The 25,269-nt window shown below is 40.7% G+C and overlaps 3 protein-coding genes across 3 annotated transcripts; 1 reads left to right on the top strand and 2 right to left on the bottom strand.

Moving 5' to 3' along the window:
* Nucleotides 1-8,680: 8,680 nt before the first annotated feature.
* Nucleotides 8,681-11,337, bottom strand: LOC149949002 (uncharacterized). Its single transcript, XM_090171200.1, has 2 exons — nucleotides 9,470-11,337; nucleotides 8,681-9,413 (listed from the first exon to the last, which is right to left on the bottom strand). The coding sequence occupies exons 1-2, from the start codon at nucleotides 11,335-11,337 to the stop codon at nucleotides 8,681-8,683; spliced, it is 2,601 nt and encodes an 866-aa protein (XP_090027326.1).
* Nucleotides 11,338-11,403: 66 nt separating this feature from the next.
* Nucleotides 11,404-12,177, bottom strand: LOC149949001 (uncharacterized). Its single transcript, XM_090171199.1, has one exon. The coding sequence runs from the start codon at nucleotides 12,175-12,177 to the stop codon at nucleotides 11,404-11,406; it is 774 nt and encodes a 257-aa protein (XP_090027325.1).
* A 4,655-nt stretch (nucleotides 12,178-16,832) lies between these two features.
* Nucleotides 16,833-21,185, top strand: LOC149949000 (uncharacterized). Its single transcript, XM_090171198.1, has 7 exons — nucleotides 16,833-17,070; nucleotides 17,873-18,570; nucleotides 18,616-18,897; nucleotides 19,048-19,547; nucleotides 20,218-20,764; nucleotides 20,808-20,933; nucleotides 20,997-21,185. Exons 1-7 carry the CDS (start codon nucleotides 16,833-16,835, stop codon nucleotides 21,183-21,185), a joined length of 2,580 nt encoding a protein of 859 aa, XP_090027324.1.
* Nucleotides 21,186-25,269: the final 4,084 nt, after the last annotated feature.

The following is a 25,269-nucleotide window of genomic DNA, read 5'->3' as shown; positions in this document are numbered from 1 at the left end:
GTTCAATGTAATTTTAACAAATTGGCAAGCTTGCCAAAATCTACCTCTCCTCGGAAGAATTTGTCCTAGGGTGTATTAACTACTGAACACGGTATATTCCGCCATCAAAAGTGGCCCACAGAAAATTATCCCGGTGCCATCCCAACCAGCAGATGATTATTTATTTGAATTATAAATATTACAAATGTTATTGTATTAAACAAATTTCCAATATCAATAGAACAAAAAACCAACTTTAGACCCAAAACGTTATTAAATTGCCACAGCAACAAAATGATAAACGGAAAATACAAATTTAAAATTATTAGAACGCTCACGAAACGTAAAATATACGTGTAAGAAACTATTTCACAGAGAAAAACCAGCCCATTGTATTATAGGTCTTAAACAATCAAATTTATTTGGAAAAACGAAAATTAAAGCGAAAACCACAACTATAAGTGAAAGCACTAATAAAAAATGCGTGGGCTGATGACGACTACCGAACAAAACCGATAAAAATTAATGCCAATAAAAAATTTTAGACATGAATTATCCCCACATTATCAACAAACAAGAAAAATATATAATAATTACCCCACTAAGTAACAAGTTAATTAAAATACTTAGGAATCAAGAAAAATTCAATCTAAATACCCACAGTAATAAACATTGTATTCACAGAAATATGTGATAAAAAATTATAATAATAACCCAATCAAACAAAAAGGTAATTCAAATACTTAGAAATCTAGAAAATGTCAATCCATATACCCACGGTAATAAAAATTGTAATAGACACAAGTTGGCAAGCCAAAATATACTCGGAAGAATTGTTCCTAGTGGTATTAATTTCTCGAGACGACCCTTAAAGATATCTCCGCATTTCAGAGTTATTTACTAAAAACGTAATCCCGGTTCAATACCGCCCGGTATAAAATTTTAATTTTAATTAAAATAATTGAGACGAAACAACCGAGTTTAATTTATTCAGAATAATATAAATTAAGTAGTTACAACAGCGAGTTGGACGTACTAAAACAATGCACAATTGAATTTAACCCTATTTACAGAACAAGTTTATCAGTTAATTATAATACGAAGCAAATTTTAATTAAAGAAGAGGGTATTTGTATTTTTCTCGTTTACGAAATACTTGCCGCATCTTTAACGCTCATTTTATTTCAACACTCGCCCTTGATGAAGATACCGTAGAAAAGCTATTTTCGAATCTGGTAATGGACGACTCGTAGACTTCCAGTTGAAGTTGTGACACATACCGCATGCTAAAGACCAATACCGTCCAATTTCCAATATCATATAATGACTCGCACACCCAGGAATACAATGACTGCATTAGGAATCGTAGATGTCCAAATATCCACACCAATAAAAAATGTATTAACAAAAAGCGAAAAACTTACCATTCACAAAGCACAGAAAGCCCTTTGACTAAAAGACAGCTCGTATATCAATAAATGACCGTAGACGGAATAGTTAGGGCTCTTTATAAATAAAAACAAACGAACCCAATTGATGAACTGCATTAAACATCTTAAACGTTTAAAATAAATTACGAAGTAATGACGACCCAGTTAAGAACCAGACCAACATAAGTGTAAGCGCACGATGTATACAACTCGATAAAAATATACGACTGAAAAAAACGAAATAAAATACAAATAAAACAAAAGATATTTAAAATTAAAAAAACTGATCCTAATAAAACGTGAAAATACCCTCCACGTCACGCACATTCAAAATACGCAGAAGTAACGTTATACTATATCCAGTTTAAAATATTAGAGTATCAAAAAATAAAAATAACGAATAGAAAAAACACAATAACAACCCAATAAATCAGACTTCAGAAACAAAACTCATAGAAAAATATTATAACGCAGTCAAGCAATCAGACTTCAGAATCAAAATAATTCATAGAAAAATATTATAACGCAGTCAAGCAATAAATTAGTTCAAATACTTAGAAATCAAGCAATAGATAATATAATATCAAGAAGCGCAACACCTTACCATTCACAAATACGAATTTCCACGTTATTATAATGAAACCGGATAAGCTTTTGGGCATGACTTACGCTCTTAAAGGTTCCTCTAAAACTGGACGATTTTGCGGGAAAAAGGAAATAAACTTAAAAAATAATAGATACAGAAAATACCAACAAAACCAAAGATTAGACAAAAAAGACCGTAATCTCGATCAGTTAAAAAAACACAACAAAAAAGCGTATTCGAAAAAATAAACCTACTGACAATTAAAGAGTTTAAGAACGTCATTGAATAATATATTACAGATATATAACACAACGTAAAAGTAATTAATAACACAGCGGCAACGAATCGAAGTCCTAAAACCGCGCTCCCGGTGCAATTCCCGACGAAATAAAAACAAGTTCACAAAAATAAAAAAACAAAGTTCAATAAAAAATATCCACAGTTATTGTATTCATCCGTTTAGTAAAAACCCGCCTTATCATAATGGTTCCTTTACTTTAACATTTCCCCTAAGGAAGTCAATGGCTCGGCGGTGAACTATCCGCGTGATAACAATGTGACCCAAGTTCAATTCTTGATCACGATCAACTTTTACATTAAAATACTTATTTATTTAATTCAATATAAGATGAATATAATTTATAAATATTTAATTAAATATAAGATTAAAATAATTTATAAATATTTCATTAAATATAAGATTAATATAATTTATAAATATTTCATTAAATATAAGATTAATATAATTATAAATATTTAATTAAATATAAGATTAAAATAATTTATAAATATTTAATTAAATATGAGATTAATATATTTTATAAATATTTTATTAAATCTAAGATAAATTTAATTTAGAAATATTTAATTAAATATAAGATTAATATAATTTATAAATATTTATTTAAATATAAGATTAATATAATTTATAAATATTTAATTAAATATAAGATTAATATAATTTATAAATATTTTATTAAATATAAGATAAATATAATTTATAAATATTTAATTAAATATAAGATTAATATAATTTATAAATATTTATTTAAATATAAGATTAATATAATTTATAAATATTTAATAAAATATAAGATTAAAATAATTTATAAATATTTAATAAAATATAAGATTAAAATAATTTATAAATATTTAATTAAATATAAGATTTATATACACACACACACACACACACACACACACACAGATATAGGAAACGTATATAAAGGTCTAGATAATATATTTCAAAGGGAGTTAATACGTAGGTGACAGCTAGCAGAAACGCGTAATTTCTACAGGCTATCCTTATAAGAAAGCTCGTTCTTTCGTCGCGAGAGCCATTGTCTCCTGCTTAAAAATTATACTAAAAGTCACCAACAGATGGTGTCTAAAGATTACGGCCTGCGGAAAGGTCAAGCACTTAGTACTAAAATGCTAAGAGACCTCACACTCCTGGTCACGTGCCTTCCTCGGTGTCTGCTTGATGTCAATTCCGTATTTTATGTTAGCATATGTAACATAATTACTCATAAGTATGCCACTGTACCTTTATTCCATTAAAAAATCTTCACTAACGGTTTGTTTCACCACGAACCAGTAAAAAGGTGGACTGCGTTAGATTTTAACCTTTTTATTCATCCTAGTAGTTTTGGGAGTCACACTATTGGCTACTAACATATTTATTTCAGCCAATGGAAAACTTCTAAATTGAGAAGGAATTTTTTTGCGTCGGAATTTTAGTTAGCCCAATGTACCTTTATTGAAATTTATAACTCGCTTGGTTTAGTCGGGAGTAGTGGCTCACTCCTGTAATCCCAGGCGTCCGGGAGGTAAAGTTTGTGGATGGCCGTGTGAGGACGACCACCAATTCCCCAACGGGTGGTTGGAATACTTCCGCCACGGGTGTCCCCACCCCTGTCCCCACGAATCCCCCCGTTGGCGTGGCTGTTACACATATCTCGCCCTGCTTAATCAGATGGTGTATTCGCCGGTCTCGCGGTCTTCTCAGACTCAATCAGTCCTTTCTTCTTTGAATAAAAAAAACTCGCTCGGTTTGTGCGGATGAAGTTAAATAATAAGTAGTTTAGAAAAAGAAAAGGTTGGGGAAAATGACCAATACGGTTCGGTTCAGAGATCACTTTCCGAAAATGTAACAAGTAGTCGAAGTGGGATATTCCACCAGCGTTATTAAAACCCATACCAAGCCTAGAAGAGTTAGGCCTAGGCTCAAAACAATCTGCAAAGACTCCAACCTTGGACTCCAACCTTGGAGTCCCCAAAGGTGGAAGATGCCCCAGAAAATCTCAACCTGAATTTCAACTATTTTTTTCAATAAACCTACTTTTTTATTTGACAATGCAAATTTATTTTAGAAAGTGAGTCTCCGAAAACTTTATTAATTTGCATATTAATAGCATTAACGGCACTTGACACTGTATTGTAGTTCATTTGAGCTCCTAAGCCTTGGTTGTTCAAACCGGTTTGTTTACTAAAATAATGGCCGTCGTTTTATCGGAAGTAGAGCTAATTTCGCGACGGCATAATCGGCATTTGAGATTCGATTACGTCAAATATTACGTAGGGTACGGATGACGCAATATCTGTGAAACACACCGTTAGTGAAGAAATAGAGCTTACTTATGAGTAATTATGTTACATATGATGTTAGGCTTAGACGCCCCGAAATTTATCTAGACCTTTATATACATTTCTTATATCTATGATTAGAACATTTTATATAACACCAGTTTAATCATTCATTTGCTAGGTGGTCACTGGTCATAAGGATTAGTTTAAACAAAAATTATTTCCAAGGCTGGCCCGACAGAAATATTTTCCAAACGCCGCCGCTGCGCACTAGCGCGACCAAAGACTATATATACGCGTCGCAAAGCGTATATATAGTCTTTGAGCTTGACGTTGTTAGTTTTGTGCGGTCCCCGTCTTTTCCACTCCTTAGTCTTATTCCTCTATGGTGTAACCTAGAAGCAACAAACACAAGGAGAACGCAGCTAGCATTTAAAGACGCTACCGCAGGGTTGTGTACAAATTTAATTGGACGAACGCTTACGCTGAACGTTTTACGGAAAGGGAGAACACAATTTCCGAATTCCCCCCTTCCGACAGCAGCAGGCGCTAAAGCGTCTAACCAATGAAAACTGTACACAAGAAAATGCGCAACTTTTGAGTTTTAAAAGGGACAATCCAAATCACGTATTTTTATTTACTTTTTTTATTTGGAGAGTGATTTATCTAATCTTTAAAACCTACTAGTGATTTAACTTTAATTAATTATTAATTAAATGATATTATTTATTATTAATTAAATATTACTAGGGTGTATATAAACTACGTTATCAACAACACTTAATTCATGAAGTTCGTAGTATGTTATATTCTCGGGTTACGGAATGAAGTTTTAACATAATACTTACGCAAACCTAGAAGAATTCCAATTCAGGGTCACAATAATACCCACTGTATCAGTTAAAAGAATCACCAAATTGCCAGGAATATTAAACCAAAACGCACATAAGACGGACACAAAAATTTAAAATACAAAACCAGAACGAACACAAAATGTAATAAAAATATATATAGAATACACGAAAACAAATGAAAATTAAACTATATACACGCGAAATTATTTAATAAAAAAAAATATAAAATACTAAGTAAAACGCAGAGAGCAAAAATTTGATAACAACTCCCGAAGTCCCGCTAGCGTAACTGGTGATCACCAGTTCACCATTTTTAACACAAAAAAACCCCTAAATTCCCAAAGAAGATTCCAACTAGCCAATCCCTAAAACCCCTTCGGCGCGAAAAATGAGGCTGGACCGAACAGTACAACTGGGCAGACTTGTAAATAGTGTATATTTTTAAGAGTCCACTTGACCCGGACCCCTCCGCGATCTATTTTTTCCACGATTCCAAGACTCTTCCCCCTTTTTTCGCCCCCCTCGTTTAAATTTATATGCTCTTTAATCTCTCTTTATTCCTTTTACATTCGAAAATAAATGTCACCTAAAATATTTAATGTAATGATAAAAGAGACAGTCAGAAATCGAACTGTAGCATTATTTCAAACTCGTGGTAGCTCCATCTACCATGTCGTCATTCTTTTTCTTTTAATTGTTTTTAATAATTTCAAAACTTCCACCAAAACTTTCGGACAAGAGCGACATCTCTGGACCAACTATACAAACTATAAAAGTGGTAATTTAATTTAATTAATATAAATTATTTTTCGCCGCTCCATCTATCGTGTAGTCGCTTTCCACGACGCCAAACAAAGAACACTTAACGACATTCCGTCCATAGCAATAGTGTCACTTCGAATATATATATATGCGATATGAAACTAAAAAGTAGCTCCCTTTACGGCAGTTGAATCCAAATATCTCGAATCATTTCTACACCCCCAATAACAACAACTCTTATGAACTAATTTATAATTCTTTTTATTTCACTTTATTTTCATGTACTAACGAGTTCCAAACTTAGTGTTCGTGAACTTGAGGTTGAATTAAAAGGGCAATTGTACGCAACAACAATAACTAGGAGGGGTTATACAATCACCGTGTCTGTCTGTCTGTGGGTGGGTCTGTCTGTCTGTCTGTCAGGCCTGCGAACGCGTTAGCATTTACGGGGCAAAGGGTAATCATTGCGTACGTAGTTTCTCTAAATTTCTGCTTTCGCAGTTTCTCGGAGGGTTGGCAAAACCACCGTGTGACGGTGAGCGTTAACAGATTGATTTGCGGTTGGGTTTGGTTGGTTGGTCTTTTGTCGTCAACGTTCACCTTCGCGACAGTTTGAGCTCAGTTTGATTGGATATTTCGTTATTGTAATGTTAATGTGTAGGTTGTGAATGTTGAGTTCGTGTTGTGACGGTTGTGGGTGTTGAGTTTGTGTTATGATGGTTATGGATGTTGAGTCTGTTGAGTTTGTGTTATGATGGTTGTGGATGTTGAGTCTGTTGTGTTGGGTTGACAGGCGGATGTTCTACCACAGAACCACCGACACTTGTTACGCTTCATTGAAAATTAGACCTTCAGCTTTATCGGAAGCATAATAGGTAATAAAGTCTTTAATTTTTTTTAAGAATGAATTTATGAAGGCCTAATCTGGTTTTTTTACGAATGAAATTATGTTGATTTAATCTTGTTTGTTGTGTTTTTTAGCTGATCGAGATTACGTTCTTTTTTGTCTAATCTTTGGTATTGTTGGTATTTTCTGTCTTATATTTGTATCTACTATTTTTTAAGTTTATTTCCTTTTTCCCGCAAAATCGTCCAGTCTTAGAGGAACCTTTAAGAGCGTAAGTCATGCCCAAAAGCTTATCCGGTTTCATTATAATAACGTGAAAAATCGTATTTGTGAATGGTAAGGTGTTGCGCTTCTTGATATTATATTTTATATTGCTTGATTTCTAAGTATTTGAACTAATTTATTGCTTGACTGCGTTATAATATTTTTCTATGAATTATTTTGATTCTGAAGTCTGATTGCTTGATTGCGTTATAATATTTTTCTATGAGTTTTGTTTCTGAAGTCTGATTGATTGGGTTGTTATTGTGTATTTTTCTATTCATTATTTTTATTTTTTGATACTCTAATATTTTAAAATGGATATTGTATAACGTTACTTCTGCGTATTTCGAATGTGCGTCACGTGAAGGGTATTTTCACGTTTTATTAGGATCAGTTTTTTTTAATTTTAAATATCTTTTGTTTTATTTGTATTTTATTTCGTTTTTTCAGTCGTATATTTTTATCGAGTTGTATACATCGTGCGCTTACACTTATGTTGGTCTGGTTTTTAACTGGGTCGTCATTACTTCGTAATTTATTTTAAACGTTTTCGCGACTGATTAAGATGTTTTATTTGAAATAAAATGAGCGTTAAAGAGAAAAATACAAATACCCTCTGTAGTTATTTCTTTCATTAAAATTATGTTCAACTGATAAACTTGTACTGTAAATACTTAATTTATAATATTCTGAATAAATTATACTCGGTTGTTTCGTCTCATTTTTTTTAATTATAATTAAAATTGTATACCGGGCGGGATTGAACCGGGATTACGTTTTTAGTAAATAACTCGGAATTGCGGAGATATATCTTTAAGAGTCATCTCGAAAAATTAATACCGCTAGGGACAATTCTTCCGAGGAGAGGTATATTTTGGCTTGCCAACTGGTTTCAAAATGGTTAAAAAAGATTATTTACATAATTAAAACGAATGACTGGAACAGGTCGATTGAAGGAACTGACTGCCTATATTTACGGGTTACGTTTACTATTTATATGATTCCATATGGTGCGTAAAAAATATATAACGACAACTAACACCGACTTATAAAATATTGTTTTTTTTTTGCCGAGATTGTTTTGTTAATTTTATCTCCAACCTTCCTTGATTTATCAATTTAAAATATGACGAATTTTCAGTCTAATGGTAATTTGCAAAGTTTTACTATTGGTCTTTGAGTTTCTCGATCTTGGGTTTTAAGCGTGACTACCCGAACAATGTCGTCTGGGCCAGGATGGAGTCGGAAGATACGTCCGAGCTTCCATTTTAGCGGTGGGAGGTCTTCATCTTTTACCAGTACAAGGTCGCCGACTGCTAAATTCTCCTTAACTGTTGTCCACTTGGGTCGTTGCTGTAATCGAGCAAGGTATTCATTCCGCCAGCGCTTCCAAAAATGTTGAAATAGTTGCTGGCCGATTTGCCATCGAGTAAGTCGGTTCGATCGGACGGAAACAAGGTCTGGCTCCGGGATCGCCGTCAACGCATCTCCAATGATGAAATATTTGTCCTGGAGTTAATGCCGTGAGATCGTTAGGACCGGTGCTTAGTGCTGTTAGAGGTCTAGAGTTGAGACACGCCTCAATTTCACACAAAAGCGTCTGCATCTCCTCATAATTTAGATTGGTGGTTCCGACGACTCTGCGTAAATGATACTTTACTGATTTAACGCCTGCCTTCCATAGTCCTCCGAAGTGCGGCGCCCCTGGTGGATTGAACCGCCATGATATCCCTTCGTCCGCCATCCACCTCGCTACCTCGTCGTCGGTCGTAGTTTTCATGACTGATTTCAGGAATTCTTTCATTTCTCGATCGGCTCCGATAAAATTAGTTCCACAGTCGCTGAAGATTTCGCTGCTTTTTCCACGGCGAGCGACAAATCGTTTGAGAGCTGCTAGAAAGGCTTGTGACGTCAGATAACTGACCAGCTCGAGATGAATTGCGCGAGTTGCTAAACAGGCAAAGACGGCAACGTACGCTTCGAACATTTTGCATACATCGCAGCGGATAAATCTTCGAACATGATATCTGACAGCGCCTCGAATGCCGAAGATCCAATATCGTTTCTGGAGCGTGGTGAGTAGCTGAGGACCACCATGTAGATTTCTGATATGAGTGTTGTTGATCAGTAGATCCGTTAATTTACTTCGACGAGGTAATACGATCGGGTGAGTTTGGTCCAATGGTAGATTTGCATGTTTAGACGTCCTCCTACGTGGATGAGCCCGTTCGAATCGATGTATGGATTTAGTGGAAGAAGTTTGCTTTTGCTGTATAATGCCTTGGTCTTCTTGAGCAGTTCGATCTCAGTACCAAAGTATTCATATTGGGTTATTCTAATCCAGTGGTTCAATGCCAAGTCAATTTCTTCTTTTGATAGTGGTCCGCTACGTCTGAATTCTTTATTGGTACGAGTGTTGAAGCTGAAACTGATCATGTACGCAGTGACGTGCTTGAGCGTTCTTAGTGAAGAGACCATCATTAAAAATAAATTATCGAGTTTTGAATGATTTACGGCCAATGTCTTGCTTTTTTCTTCTGTCTTGCATTCTTCAGGTTCAATGGTTGTTGGTTTGATAATTAGATCAGGCTCCTTCAACCATTGAGGTCCTTGCCACCAGAGTGTGTAGTTCTTGAGCTCTTGTACAGAAATGCCTCGAGAAGCACAGCCTGCGGTGTTCGATTCGCCAGGGACATTATGCCATTTTGCGTTTGGTATTAGCTGTTGGACTTCGGAGACTCTGTTAGCAACGAATGTTGTCCACCGTTGCGGAGACGAAGAGAGCCATGCCAAGACGACGGTTGAGTTGGACCAAGCGTTGACGTCCTTGATAACGATTTTCAGCGCTTCTTGGACCAGGACGATCAACTTTGCTAAAAGTACAGCACCGCATAGTTCCAACCTCGGTAAAGTGACTTGTTTCATCGGAGCTACCTCCGTCTTGGCTGCGATAAGTTGGACCTTCGTTATTCCGCCGTCGCTGCGAGTTCGTAGATATACCGCTGCGGCGAAGGCCTTCTCGGACGCATCAGAGAACCCATGCAGGCTGATATCTTGGTAATTTGGTTGAGATACGTGTCGGGGAACATGAATGTCTTCAATTTCTGGAAGCTCTGATATGAACTTCTGCCATTTGTGGATAAGCTCTGGTCGTAACGCTCCATCCCAGTCGATCTTCTCTCTCCACATCTCTTGAATTAGTAGCTTACTATTGATTGTAACAGGCGCCAAAAGTCCAAGTGGGTCGAAGACTCTCGCGATGTCTGCTAGGATGGTACGTTTCGTGTCAGTTGTCCGGTTCAGCGAAAATGAGACGGCGTACGATAAATAATTGCCTGCTGGGTGCCAGTGAAGTCCAAGACTTTTTATTGATTCGTCTTCTTCGATTTTCAGTGGGCCTTGAATTTCTCTCAGTTTGGCTGGCAATGAATTGAGTAACGCTTGATCGTTGGATGCCCATTTGCGAAGAGAAAATCCACCTTTGCTTGTGAGCTGTAATAATTGAGATTGTAATTTTAGTGCATCTGATGTCGTATCTGCCCCGGACATGAGATCGTCCATATAGAAATCTTCCGAGAAACTCTTCGAAGCTAACGGAAATTCTGTAGCTTCGTCATGAGCAAGTAGATTCAGGACTCTCGTGGCTTGAAATGGTTCCGAAACGGTACCGTACGTGACGGTTAGTAGACGGTATTCGTTAAGCAGCTCGTCCTTGCTTCGTCGCCAGAAAATTCTTTGGTAGTCAGTATCGTCAGAATGAATCCAGATTTGGCGATTCATCTTAGCGAGATCAGCGGTTATAGCGATGGCTAGTAGTTGAAATCGAATAAGTAGCTTGACAAGATCGTCTTGTAGTTTTGGCCCAATTAGAAGAGTGTCATTCAGTGACAGTCTATTCGTTGTTTTCGCCGAGGCGTCGAAAACGACCCGTAGTGTCGTAGTTGTGCTGGCTTCCTTCAATACAGCATGGTGAGGTAGGTAGTAATTCGCTGCTTCTTTCGTAGGTTGAGCCAGCTCCATGTGACCCATGGCCAAATATTCGTCCAAAAATTGACGATATTGTTCGTAGATGTGTGGGTTTGATTGTAGTCGACGTTAGGTCTGCATGACTCGACGTTTTACTATATCTCTCGATGCTCCAAGATCTTCAGTTGTGTCCCGAAAAGGTAGACGTACGATGTATCTTCTCGTCTCTTCTCGAGAGTGCGTTGATTTGAAATGTTCTTCGCATTGAATTTCGGTGTTTGTCAATATTTTCCTGCGAGGAAATTCTTTTAATTCCCAGAGCTTCTGAATGTGGTCGTCTAGTTGACAATGATTAACCGATATTGACCGTTCGCTGTCCGTTGTGGATACTGGTCCAGATACTGCCCAACCAAATATGGTATTGAAGGCACCTGGTGAACCTCGTGGACCCTGGCATTGACCATTTCGTATGACGTCGACGAATGTATCGCTGCCAAGTAGAATGTCGATTGCCCCTGTCTTGTAGAAATCTGGATCTGCTAGGTTGAGTCTCTTTAGGTGTGGCCAGTTCCAAGGGTTGACGGTATGGCTTGGTAGGTCGCTGGTTACTCTTTTGAGAACGTAGACTTCAACGGTTAATACGATGTTGCTGTCGATACGCGATTTGATTCTCAGTGAGGTTGCACTGTGACAGGACCCCGCTCCAGTTGATCCGATTCCAGAGATGGTGACATTGACCTTGGTTCTCTTCAAGTTCAGGCCTTGAGCGCATCGTTCCGTGATGAAACTTGCTTCCGAACCGGAATCTAGCAAGGCTCTGACGGCGTGGAATTGACCGTTGTAGTCCATTACTTGGACTAAAGCTGTTGATAGCAAGACTCCAGTAGAGGATCTTGATGTCATTACCTTTTTGATTTGACTAGTTGGCATGGACCCGTTTCCATTCTTTGTTTGCAGCTGACTCTCTTGAACTACAATTTTTGCATTTACCTGCCTTGCAATCGGACGATCGATGATCTGACTTCAAACAGTGGAAACAGAGTGTATTTTTCTTGACTAGGTTCCACCGTTCTGGAATGGGTGCCGCCAGGAACGTACCACATTTATAGATTGAATGTGGTTCGTCACAGACAAAACAGGATTCTCGAACTGCGCCAGTGTGATCAATCGCTCTTTTGGTCAGTATGGATGACGATGACCTCTGCTTGTCTAGTAATTACTTGGTGACATTGTTCTAGTTCATTTGTATGCTTTTCAATCTTGACGAGATACAACCGGATTGCAGTGACTTCGAGTTGGTCATGTGGAGTGTTTTGGAGTACATTTTGATATCTTGTTGCTTGTCCTTTAATCCATCTGCGCTTGTTGATACTCAAGGTCAGGTCCATTTCGTCTCAGGATGATGGTGAGAAGACAGTTTACACAGTAGTTGACTAATAGTTACGAGGAATGTTGAGGATAGGCTGCTTTCTGGTTTAGTCGTAAATTAAACCACGGCGAAAGGCGAATCCGGCTCGACGGACCAAAAATGTTCATGAACTTGAGGTTGAATTAAAATGGCAATCGTACGCAAGAACAGAAACTTTTATTTAAAAATGGTTAAAAAGATTATTTACATAATTTAAACGAATGACTGGAACAGGTCGATTGAAGGAACTGACTGCCTATATTTACGGGTTACGTTTACTATTTATATGATTTCATATGGTGCGTAAAAAATATATCGACAACTAACACGGGCTTATAAAATATGTTTTTTTTTGCAGAGATTGTTTTTGCTAGAATAGGGGGGGGGGGAGATGAAATTAAGGACCGACTGAATAACGTGGAATAGATTCCTTTGGCGTTGCTAGAAGTCGCCACTAACTGAATTTTGAAGGCGTCGTTCTCCATATAAACAAGTTGGTCGAATCGTACCCATAATTTCACTCGCTGATTTCTTCAGTGTAACATTAAATATTTCTTCCTCTCTTTTCTCGCCTTTTTTAGAGGCTGTTATTTTCTAAGATGATGTTCGCGGTGGTGGTGATCACTTCACGCTGCTACTGACGGTTAACGTGCCGCGAAACGGAGATATCTCATCAACGGTGTATAAAGAAATTTCAATTGATCACCTCTATATTATGGGTAATTCCACGACAGATTGACTTGTTCACCCTACCATCGTGAAATTTAGTGAAAACTTGTATTTCACTTGTCCTAACGAAGCTGAATTTGGAATTTTTGGAGCGTATCTCATGTCTGTAACTCTGTTTCTCAGAAACTACCCCACCTATGCGATTGACTTTCAAATAGTCGTAAGCCACTTCCGGTCACTAGCAGACAAAAACTTAAGTCGTGGCTGGACGGGAACGGCTGCCCTACGTACAACTTGTGCTTACCGGACTGTCTCGAGCGATGCGCTAAGGGTCCTTGCTGGTATACAACCGTTAGACCTGGTGGTGAGTCAGGAAGCTGCTGTGTTCAGGTACTTCTGTTTCAGAAAAGACAGCAAGCACTGCGAGTTACTAGGTGGTAACAACATTTACCCAGGGAGGACCACCTAGCGGTCAGGGGTACTATAAACATCAAAGAGCAGCTACTCAATGGTAATAGGGTAGAGGTGTTTACTGATGGTTCGTTGTCCTTTATGGGTGCCGGAGTGGCTTTTGTTGTGTATAGGAACGGTGTAGAGGTCTATAACGTGGTCAGTTGCATTAATGAAAAGGTGGATGCGTTTTCTTTGGAGCTCTTAGCCATACATGAGAGTATTTTTTGGTTAAGGACGCAAGGTCAACGTCCAGGTGATGCTGCAACGGTTTTGACGGATTGTCTTTTTGCTATTAACGCAATAAGCGATCATAAAAACAATCAAGGCTTATGTCATAAAATACGTAAGATGTTGAAACGGATGGTGACGCCGGTCACGTTTACTTGGATAAAGTCACACACTGGGTATGTAGGGAACGAGAGGGCTTACTTTCTTGCACATACTTAATTGTGTATGTCTTTTAGGAAGTAACTCCTAACTTCGTATACAGATCGGCGGCTCGGGACACATGATGATAAACCCCTGTAATGCTTAGGCAGGGCCGGGAATAGTGGAGTTTGAAGATGGCCGTTTGAGGAGGACCACCGATCCCCCAACGGGTGGTCGGAATACTTCCGCCACGGGTGTCCTCACCCCTGTCCCCACTGTGGGGTGGAGTTACGCGGTGGTAACTACCTCTACCCAGGCGACCCATGGGGGGTGGGACCACCCAGCGGTCAGTAGCATTATAAACATCACAGAGCAACTACCCAATGGAAATGGGATAGAGGTGTTTACTGACGGTTCGTTGTCCAGTCGGGGTGCCGGAGTGGCATTTGCTGTGTACAGAGATGGTGTAGAGGTGTATAACGAGGTCACTCGCATTAATGGTAAAGTGGATGCGTTTTCTCTTGAGCTTTTAGCAATACATGAGGGTATTTGCTGGTTAAGGACGCATAGTCAACGTCCTGGTGATGGTGCAACGGTTTTTACAGATTGTCTTTTTGCTATAAACGCAATTAACAATCACAAAAACAATCATGGCTTATGCCATGATATCCGTAGGGTGATAAAACGGATGGAGACTCAAGTCAACTTTACTTGGATAAAGTCGCACACTGGGTGTGCAGGGAATGAAAGGGCTGACTTTCTTGCAAAGTCAGCAACCGATCTTCCAGAGGAGAAGGAGATGAAGCCAACTAAGTTGGTGATTAAAAGGTGGCTCAATGAGGTGACGACTCAAAGGTGGCAGGAGTCATGGGATGAGAGTGAGAAAGGAAAGGTTACTAAGAAGTACTTTCCAAAGGTCAATGGTAGCTTCAATACGAACTACTACTTGACGCAAATCCTAAGTGGGCACGGTAAGTTCCCACTCTACCTGTTCAAGTTGGGTCATATTGCATCGCCCAAATGCATATGCGGTGCTCTGGAAGCAGACTCAGAGCACTATGTTCGTGATTGTCCTAAAACGAACCATCTGCTAAGGAGACCAATCCATGAGAATGGTCTCCATAATCTGGATAACGAAACGATCAACGATCTTGAACGCGTTATGCGCTATATCGTTGTGAATTTTGACGAACTCACGAGTGAATCGTGAGTAGGTGGTGTAGGTATACGGGTGTATACTTTTTAGTGTACGTGTTTTAGGAAGTGTTTCCTATTTTTGTATGCAGGTCGACGGCTCGGCCAGGACAAATGATGAGTAACCCCTGTAATGCTTAGGCGGTGCACGGGGTATATAAATACAACAATCTGATGTCCCCACGTATCCCCCCGTTGGCGTGGCCGTTACACGTGTCTCGCCCTGATTAATCAAATGGACGAGAGGACTGAATAGTCCCACACGACTAAAAAAATGCTTAGGCAGTGCACGGGGTGTATAAGTACAATAGTCTGATGTCGGCGGCAGCGGGCCCTTAATGGGTCAGAGTGTGCGATAACTGGTGGCTTTACCGGGGAGTCAGGGTCCAGCTTTTGTAACCCATAAGTGCGTTGGCGCACTAGGATATGTTAGCTCCGTTCAAATGGTCCTATCTCATCCTCCGACATCGGTCAGGAAGGGGTTGGTAACTGGTCTTCGGCTCAGGCTAACGGAGAGTGTCCAGGCAAACTGGCCGCCTCGAAGGATTGGGTAGCCTGCTGTGGGGCGGTGGGTCTCCGTATGAGGCGCAGTGGTCCTGTTTCCCGGTCTTTTGGGGCAACAACGGGTGTCTGGTGCCAACTGTGCCAGGTAACGTGGGCCTCTGTGTACATACGTGGGTAGGGTGTTGGCTGGAGTTGCTATCGCATTCCCACTGCTGTGTGCGAAGTGAGGGGCTGGTCGTCCCATTATTGCACCTTCTGCTGGGTTGATCGGCTTGCGTCGAAGGTGAGACCGTCAGCGGTAGGGTTCTCTACCTGCCTTGGCTGTTCTGTCACCTGGACGCTGGCATAAGGTATTATGATGATAGACCTCCGGCGGCTGCGGTTAGACGGAACGGCTAGCTGCGGCTGTGGCTGGATGGAACGGCTAGCGGCGGCTGCGGCTGGACGGCACGGCTGATTAGGGCTGTGGCTGGACGGAACGGCTGGCGGTGGCTGCAGCTGTACGGCGTCAGAACTCGTTGTAGAAGCGTCTTATTAGACTCGGAGTCAGACTCGATCTCCCTCCCAAATAATTTTTTTTATAAATCTGATTAGAAATTTGAGAAAAGTTTGAGGTCGGAAATTATAGCGTCGCGGCTGGACGGGAACGGCTGATTGCGGCTGCGGCTGGACGGAACGGCTGATTAGGGCTGCGGCTGGACGGAACGGCTGATTAGGGCTGCGGCTGGACGGAACGGCTGGCGGTGGCTGCGGCTGGACGGAACGGCTGATTAGGGCTGCGGCTGGACGGAACGGCTGGCGGTGGCTGCGGCTGGACGGGAACGGCTTCCGGCGTCAGAACTCGTTGTAGAAGGGCTTATTAGACTCGGAGTCAGACTCGTTATCCCTCCCAAATATTTTTTTTTATAAATCTGATTAGAAATTTGAGAAAAGTTTGAGGTCGGAAGCTATAGCGTCGTGTATGGACGGGAACGGTTGGTGGCGGTTGCGACTGAACGGAAAGGCTGGCTATGGCTGCGGCTGTGGCTGGGGTATACTGTTAAATAGATTTAACAACGAACGAGAAATTATTGATGCACATGTAAAAAGGTTATTCAATGAATCTCCTATACTCCTACGTCGCCTCATCAACACAACAGTGGAATGCGTAAGCTCTAAAACAACCAGTCCAACATTGGGACGCAATACTGGTTCACATAGTAAAAGGAAAGTTAGATCCAGAGTCTCGCCGCCAATGGGAGCTTGGTCTAAAGGGTAGTACGATACCTATATTCGAAGATTTAAAGAATTTCCTCAAAACACGAGCTGCTCAAACAGAGGGTACTCATAGCAGACCCAAATAAGCTCAAGAAACAAAGTACAAGAAATCCGCAGTGTTGCACCATGGCACAGCAAGAGAGAAATGCGTCATTTGTTCGACCGACGGCCACGTCATTTACAAATGTGCAGTGCCGTCTTTCCCATTGGGCAAATAGGGCACTGCCCTAGGGCCCCAAGATTCTGGAGGGCCCCATTTTCAACTTTTGTAAGGTGAAAAAGATGAATCTTACAAATATTGTTTTTCACATTTTTTAAATTGTAGTATTGTCTATTTACATTTTACAAATTTTTAAACTATCTAAAATATGTCTTTTCGTGATATAGACGGTGTTGACCGTCGCATTTTTTTATTTGAACCAATATTTGAAGATTAGGGCGACGATGGACTTTGCATTGGAGGTTAAAAACCTAGTTTTTCTTCTGCCTGCCCCCCTTTAAATTAGGCCAACATGTTCAGCGTTTGGCCTACCACCGGGGTATTTGTGCTCCAATAAGTTAATTTAAAGGGGGACAGGCAGAAAAAAAACTAGGCCTTTAAGAAATTGTCTGAAATTATTAGGGGCCCCGCGTATCACTTTGCCCAGGGGCCCCCAATCACGTAAAGACGGCCCTGCAAATGTGGCACTTTCTTGAAAGCCTCTATCAATGAGCGTTGGAACTTAGTCAAAAAGCATTTTCTAGGTTTCAACTGCTTACGAGCAGATCATCAACACATTGAATGCAATGGAGGGCATTGCCGAAAATGCACCTCCCATCACAACACCCTTCTTCACCAAGATGAATCGAAGGAAAAAACAGTTCACAAGGTCCAGCAGGACCTTGGAGCTATGTCTCACGTTGTACAAAATTCAAGCGGCAAGTCCAGCGTACTTTTATCTACTGTTGTCCTTCAAGTCAAGGATTCAACGGGTGGATATAAAAACGCAAGAGCTCTCTTGGATTCGGCGTCGCAGCCAAGTTTCATGAGCGAAGCCTACGCCCAACGATTAAAACTAAAACGATCACGTTTAGCCCTGACAATCGGAGGGATTGGAAACAAGGGAAAAGATACCTGCCAAACCAGCGTTAGTCTACATATGCGCTCAAATGTGGACAGTTCCATTGAATTGTCTGTAGAAGCACTAATTCTGAAGAAGGTTACCGGATATCTTCCGCAGCAATCATGTGACCCTAGCAAGTGGCCACATATCAATGGCCTACAATTGGCTGATCCGAACTCTCATACACCCGGTGAAATAGACATTTTACTCGGTGCTGACATCTACACAGAAATCATTTCGGGAGGGATAATAAAGGGACCAACAGGTGCGATTAACACGGTATTTGGATGGGTCATTTCCGGTACACAAGGAACATACGACAACCAGTCAGTCGTTCAAGTTTATCACACCTCAATTCAAGAATAAGTTCAGCGATTTTGGGAGATTGAAGAAATAACAACACCTGCCGTTCTGACACCAACAGAACTCGAATGCGAAAAAATCTACAATCAAACCCATTCAAGAGATAAGAAAGGACGATACATTGTACGATTACCATTCACGGTCAATCCAGACGTACCAGGAGACTCAAGAACAGCAGCCATTCGACGATTACAATGCGTAGAACGCCAACTCGACAAGGATGAGGCCAAACGTGATAAATATCACAATTTTATGGCCGAATACCTTCAGCTGGGCCACATGGAACCCATTTCGCCTGGCGAGGTAAAAAGAAGTAAAGGCACATAATACCTACCCCATCATTCGGTAATCAACGAAACAAGTTCAACCACAAGCTTGAGAACTGTTTTCGAGGGGTCCGCTAAAACGTCAACCGGCGTCTCTCTTAACGAAATTCTCCTCGTTGGACCCAAGCTAAAAGATGACCTCGTTCATCTCCTAATTCGATTTCGCTTCCACAAAATAGTCATGGTAGCTGACCTTGCGAAAATGTTTCGTCAAATTTTAATACACCCAGAAGATACGGATTTTCAAAGAATCATATGGAGAGAAAACAAAACTTCACCCATTCAAGACTACCGCCTTCTCACTGTCACATACGGAACCGCGTCTGCGCCGTACTTAGCAGTAAAGGTACTCAAACAATTAGCACACGACGAAAAGGAAACATTTCCTTTGGCGGCGCCAATTCTTTCCAACGATTTCTACGTAGATAATCTGATGTCTGGAGCGGAGTCTTTGACAGAAGCATTACTCATTCAAACAGAGCTACAAAAGTTAATGGGAAAAGGAGGATTTGAGCTCAGAAAGTGGGCGTTTAACAACCCTGTTCTTCTAGAGTTAATACCTCGAGAATTACAAGAAATTCAAGGTCCTCTAAGAATAGACAACTATGAAGCAATTAAAACACTGAGGTTATACTGGCAGTGTGTCAGAATTTATAGCCCGGTGTACCTAGTAACAAAGACCATACCACCGGAGGCCTATCATCATAGTGCCCTACGCCAGCGTCCCCCTAGCCCGGACAGGTGACAAATCCAGCATGGGTAGCAGTACCCTACTACTGATGGTCGCACCTTTGACGCAAGCCACCAACCCAGCAGAAGGTGCAGCAATGGGTGGACCAATCCCCACTTCGCACACAGCAGTGAGATTAAGAATGGATGCTATAGCAACTCCAGCCGACACCCCACCTATGAAGGCAGGGAGTCAAGCCCTTTGGAGAGAGCTCCTAAAGGGGAACGACGAGCACACAGCAGCCCAAGTAACCCGGCACAGCTGGCACCGGAGATCCCGGTGGACCCCAAAAGGCCGGGAAACAGGACCGCCGTGTCCGCATATGGAGGCTCGCCGCCCCACAGCAGGCTACCCAATCCGCCGAGGCGGCCAGTTTGCCTGGACCCTCTCTGTTAGCCTGAACCGAAGCTCAGTATCCAGCCGAAACCTGACCGAAGTCGGAGGTGAAGATAGGACCATTTGATCAGAGCTAACATCTTCCAGTGCGCCACCGCCCTTATGGGTAACAAGAGCCGGACTCCGATTCCCCGGTAAAGCCACCAGTTATTGCACACTCTAACCCATTAGGCTATACTGGCAACCAGCTTCAGACCAGTTCATTTTCAAGGTGACACCACCCAAAGCCAGACGTCCAATTACAAAAAGAACAATTCTATCAGACACCGCCAAGGTCTTTGACCCCCTAGGTCTGCTAACTCCAATCGTTATAGTAGCCAAAATAATTCTTCAAGAGCTCTGGTCGTGCAAACTAGAATGGGATGAACCCTTAGACAGTAAACCAGAAAGCCACTGGTTGTTGAACAAATGGATATCGTACAGAGAAGAATTACCAGACATACAAAACCTTATCGTCCAACGTCACATATCTCAACCAGAAGTTCATGAGCTCACTCTTCACGGCTTTTGCGATGCGTCGGAACGAGCTAACGCCGCAGCGGTTTATCTCAAAAGCATAGATATCAACGGCAAAGCGCAAGTCCAACTCATCGCAGCAAAAAGCAGAGTCGCTCCGTTAAAATCGAAGTCAGTTCCCAGACTCGAACTGTGTGGAGCGCTTTTATTGACAAGATTAATCAAGTTAATTCTAGAGTCCTTAAAGGTCGAAATACAAGACGTACATGGCTGGACGGATTTAACTATTGTCTTAGCGTGGTTAGCATCACCACCCCAAAGATGGAAAACCTTTGTCTCCAACAGAGTATCAGAGATTCACTCTATTCTTCCTACAATCGAGTGGCATCACGTACAAGGACTGCCAAATCCGTCCGACTGTGCCTCAAGAGGTATATCTGTATCGAAACTTCGATTGCTACCTTGACAACTTATTACTTCAATCCACGTTCAAGCTAAAACCACTAATACACGTCACTGCGTACATTCTTCGTTACAAACATAACTTACGAAACGCGGCGCAACGTAGGAAGAAGCAAGGTATTCCAGATATGAAACGAACAGGACCTTTGACAAAAGAAGAGTTGTCTGATGCCTTGAATCAGTGGGTTAAAGTAGTCCAATTCGAGAAGTACTTGGAATAAATTCAGAGATTCGAAAAGAACAAACCACTCAGAAGAAAGAGTCAAATTCTTTCGTTAAATCCTTTTCTGGATCAAAAAGGAATTCTGCGAATCGGCGGTCGCTTACGACACGCGAAGCTTCCCGGTAATCAAATAAATCCCATTATTTTACCCAAGAAAATTCATCTTACAGAGTTTCTTATCAAACATGAACATGAGAGGAACTTTCATGGTGGATCTTAGTTACTTATGGCAATACTACAAAAGAAATATTGGATTGTTGGTCTCCGCGACGCTATTCGCTTTGACATACGGAAATGCGTTCGTTGCGTGCGCTAACAAGTTTCAACCGTAAAACAACTAATGGGAGATTTACCTCCACCAAGAGTTAACCCATCAAGAGCGTTCTTACAAAGGGGAGTTGATTACGCGGGACCGTTCCTTTTACGAGTCGTAAAAGGAAGGGGCACAAGATGTTTAAAGCGTACATCGCTGTTTTCGTCTGTTTCTCCACCAGGGCTATTCACCTAGAGTTAGTCAGCGACATGACTAGTGATGCATTTCTAGCGGCACTTAAAAGATTTGTGTCCCGAAGAGGAAAACCGACGGTCATGTACAGCGACTGCGGTACAAATTTCATCGGCGCCGACCGCGATATGACTTTTTAAAATTCATGACCACTACGACTAACAATGAAAAGGTGACTCGTTGGTGTGCAGACGAAGGCATAACGTGGCACTTTAACCCACCCGATGCACCACATTTCGGGGGCCTGTGGGAAGCTGGAGTAAAATCAGTAAAATTTCACCTAAAAAGAGTTCTGACCGCACCAGTTTAGCTGTCCTTACTCCTGGACACTTTCTAATAGGAGACTCACTAACATACATCCCAGAAGCAGATTTCACCACGACAACAAAACCAACCGACTTTCCAGGTGGCAAGTTGGGCAACAAATCCTGCAGCATTTCTGGAGACGATGGAGTAATGAATATCTCTCACGCCTGCAACAGCGTCCGAAGTGGGCAAGTATTAAACCTAACCTAAAGGTCGGGGACTTTGTCATCATAAAGGAACTAGACCTCCCTCCAACTAAATGGAAAATGGGGCGCATTCAGACTGTCCATCCAGGAGAAGATCAGTGCGTTCGTGTAGTGACTTTAAAAACAACTGACAGAGACATCAAGAGATCAATTTCGAAACTTTGTCAACTAAAATTAGACTAATAATCATGTGTTATGCATGGTTTATTACATTTCATTGATTGTTGAAAATCAGTATTTCAAGGCGGGTGGGATGTTCAGGCGAATTTTAACTCATAAGAGTAATTCCGGCCAATTTGAACGTTAAATATTTAAAGCTCATTTAATTATGTTCAATGATGACATACTAATAGGGCAAATACATAAGCCACCCTCTGTAAGTCTTACACCCGCTAAATTCTTCGCGCTTTTTATGTCTTTTCGCCCTTTGTCCCATATATTGAAAACGAAAGTTTTGCTTGAGGAAAAAAGAGAGAATCGGTAAACAACTAAACTGAATGCATCAAATATTCTCACGCTTGTAATAATATTTTTAATAATTGTATTTAAGTAATAAATAGTTAGTTCTGTATCTCGGGAGTTTTTCAGTCTGCATACGTTAATACACGACTCCGAGTCTAATAAACCGCTTATACAACGAGTTCTGACGCCGCCAGCCGCCACCGTTGCCAACCGTTCCCGTCCAGCCGCCGCCAGCCGCCACCGCTGGCAACCGTTCCCGTCCAGCCGCCGCCAGCCATTTCCGTCCAGTCGCCACCGCCGCCAACCGTTCCCGTCCAGCCAGCCGCCGCCAGCCATTTCCGTTAAGCCGCCACCGCCGCCAACCGTTCCCGTCCAGCCGCCGCCAGCCATTTCCGTCCAGCCGCCACCGCTGGCAACCGTTCCCGTCCAGCCGCCGCCAGCCATTTCCGTCCAGCCGCCACCGCCGCCAACCGTTCCCGTCCAGCTGCCGCCAGCCATTTCCGTTAAGCCGCCACCGCCGCCAACCGTTCCCGTCCAGCCACGAAGCTATAGCTTCCGACCTCGAACTTTTCTCAAATTCCTGATCAGATTTATAAAATATTAATTTAATGATTGTGAGACGGTTTTTTTTTTAACTGTTATATATTGTCGAGAGAAAGACCATAGTTATTTGGAAAAACAGTGAGGTTATCTTGCGATTGACTTTTGGTAAGATGCAAAATGATTTTCCAAACACATGCGTAGGCCACTTCCGGTCATTCGCTGACCACTCCCGCTCACTTGCAGACCAAAACTCAAGTCCAACTTTACTATAATTCTTTAAATTTCATTAAATAAATCTGCGACTACATAAATTTTACCTCGTACATGTATAGTGAATTTTGAAACCTAATTGGCTATAACGCAATTTCCTTTGGTAAATATTGTTCCACCAGTTCCCTCATACACTTCATTTCTAGTCTAAAATTTATTTTTCTCTAGATTGTGTCACTCGTTCTTAGACAATTAATATAATATAATATTTAATTTTTATTTCTTTTTTGACCTTTTTTTAAAAATTTCGTGATAGAAAATTTTACTATTTTATAAAATTTATTTATTTTTGTTTTAAAACTATAGTCAGGGCCGTCTTTATACTTTTTCCCCCAAAAAATCTGCCACCCTTTTATTTATACAAAATTGTAAGTCTTTTCGGAGCAATATTGAAGCAACAGCTACCATTAAGCGATTACCCCCCTGGGGCTATATACCTATTCTAGCCTAATGCATAAATAGGCCCTATATTTCTCAAATAAAAAGAATTTCGAGAAAAGAGAAAAAGCTATAATACATTTTTCACTAAATAAATCAGCAAGTGAAACAATTTGTACGATTTTGTCTAACTTGTTTAAATGAAAAACGAAGCCTTTAAAATTCAGTCAGTGGCGACTTTTAGCAACGACAAGGGGAAACATTTCCACGTTATTCAGTTTCCACGCTATTCAGTTTCCACGCTATTAAGTTTCCACGTTATTCAGTTTCCACGTTATTCAGTTTCCACGCTATGCAGTTTCCACGCTATTCAGTTTCCACGCTATTCAGTTTCCACGCTATTAAGTTTCCACGTTATTCAGTTTCCACGTTATTCAGTTTCCACGCTATTAAGTTTCCACGTTATTCAGTTTCCACGCTATGCAGTTTCCACGCTATTCAGTTTCCACGTTATTCAGTTTCCACGTTATTCAAGTCGCTGTCATTTTTCACGTAAATCAGGATGCACGTTATTTGACGTTATTCAGTTCCAAGTTATTCGCTTTGGAAAAACGTGTTTCTATGCAAAATCTCTGTCACCTCCACTCCCGGTATAGTTCCTACATACCACTAACGATAAAAAATCGTTTTTTATACCTGCAGCCAAAAAACTGTTTAAACGAAGACCACATAAACCCTAGTCGTTGACGCACCAGAGTTAGACCTGAAGAAGCTCCCAAATGGGATAGCGAAACTAGTCGTCGCTTTTTAATAAAAACGATTTTATTACACATTAAGTGGTTATTTTGCTTTATTTATGTGTAAGGGCCATTGAAAGTTTTATATTTCTACACGAGGTGAAGTATTGACCATACACGAGGAAGTACCTAGTACATGAATTTTGACCTGTTTGGCGTGCTATACATGTTTCATTCCAAGTTACGAATTAAAGCAAAATTAATCGTGGGTCCCTCGGTTGCCCCTTTGGAAACTTTTTCTCTAAACACCAAAAAGGTGTCCAAGGTTTATTTTATTCACCTCGTGTATTTATTTATTTATTCAATTGAGTACAGGCTACGAAGCTAAATGTTAGCTTATGAATAGTCTACAATAGGCAATGGTATACAATGAGGATAAAATAATAAAGAATAAGAAAAAAAAGAAAAAGCTTTGCAAAATAGGACCAAACCATATCAATATACCATAACATATACAATAGGGACAATACCGTTAGACAATTAAATGCTAAAAAAAATGTGAAAAAAGAAGAAAATTTAAGGGTTAAAAGAACCGAACGTGTTGGTTACGTAAGAACGCACTAACAAGCGCGTGACACAGTCAAAGGCAGCCGAGGGCAGCGAGTTCCATTTGTC

This window comes from Leiobunum rupestre, chromosome 4 (assembly GCF_980474605.1).
Source record: "Leiobunum rupestre chromosome 4, qqLeiRupe1.1.hap1, whole genome shotgun sequence".
In the NCBI taxonomy this organism is placed as follows: Eukaryota; Metazoa; Arthropoda; class Arachnida; order Opiliones; family Sclerosomatidae; genus Leiobunum; species Leiobunum rupestre.
Note: the sequence above shows the minus strand (reverse complement) of the source record. Positions and strands in the feature narration are given on the sequence as shown.

Bases quoted from the DNA above. Each gene is read 5' to 3' on its own strand.
- LOC149949002 (XM_090171200.1), bottom strand. From the start codon at position 11,337: ATGGGTCACATGGAGCTGGCTCAACCTACGAAAGAAGCAGCGAATTAC. The intron at 9,414-9,469 runs GTATTACCTCGT...CACTCATATCAG, and splicing joins TGGACCAAACTCACCCGATC to AAATCTACATGGTGGTCCTC.
- LOC149949001 (XM_090171199.1), bottom strand. From the start codon at position 12,177: ATGACATCAAGATCCTCTACTGGAGTCTTGCTATCAACAGCTTTAGTC.
- LOC149949000 (XM_090171198.1), top strand. From the start codon at position 16,833: ATGGACGGGAACGGTTGGTGGCGGTTGCGACTGAACGGAAAGGCTGGC. The intron at 19,548-20,217 runs GTTATACTGGCA...CTAACCCATTAG, and splicing joins GAAGCAATTAAAACACTGAG to GCTATACTGGCAACCAGCTT. The intron at 20,765-20,807 runs GTACATGGCTGG...TAGCGTGGTTAG, and splicing joins TAAAGGTCGAAATACAAGAC to CATCACCACCCCAAAGATGG.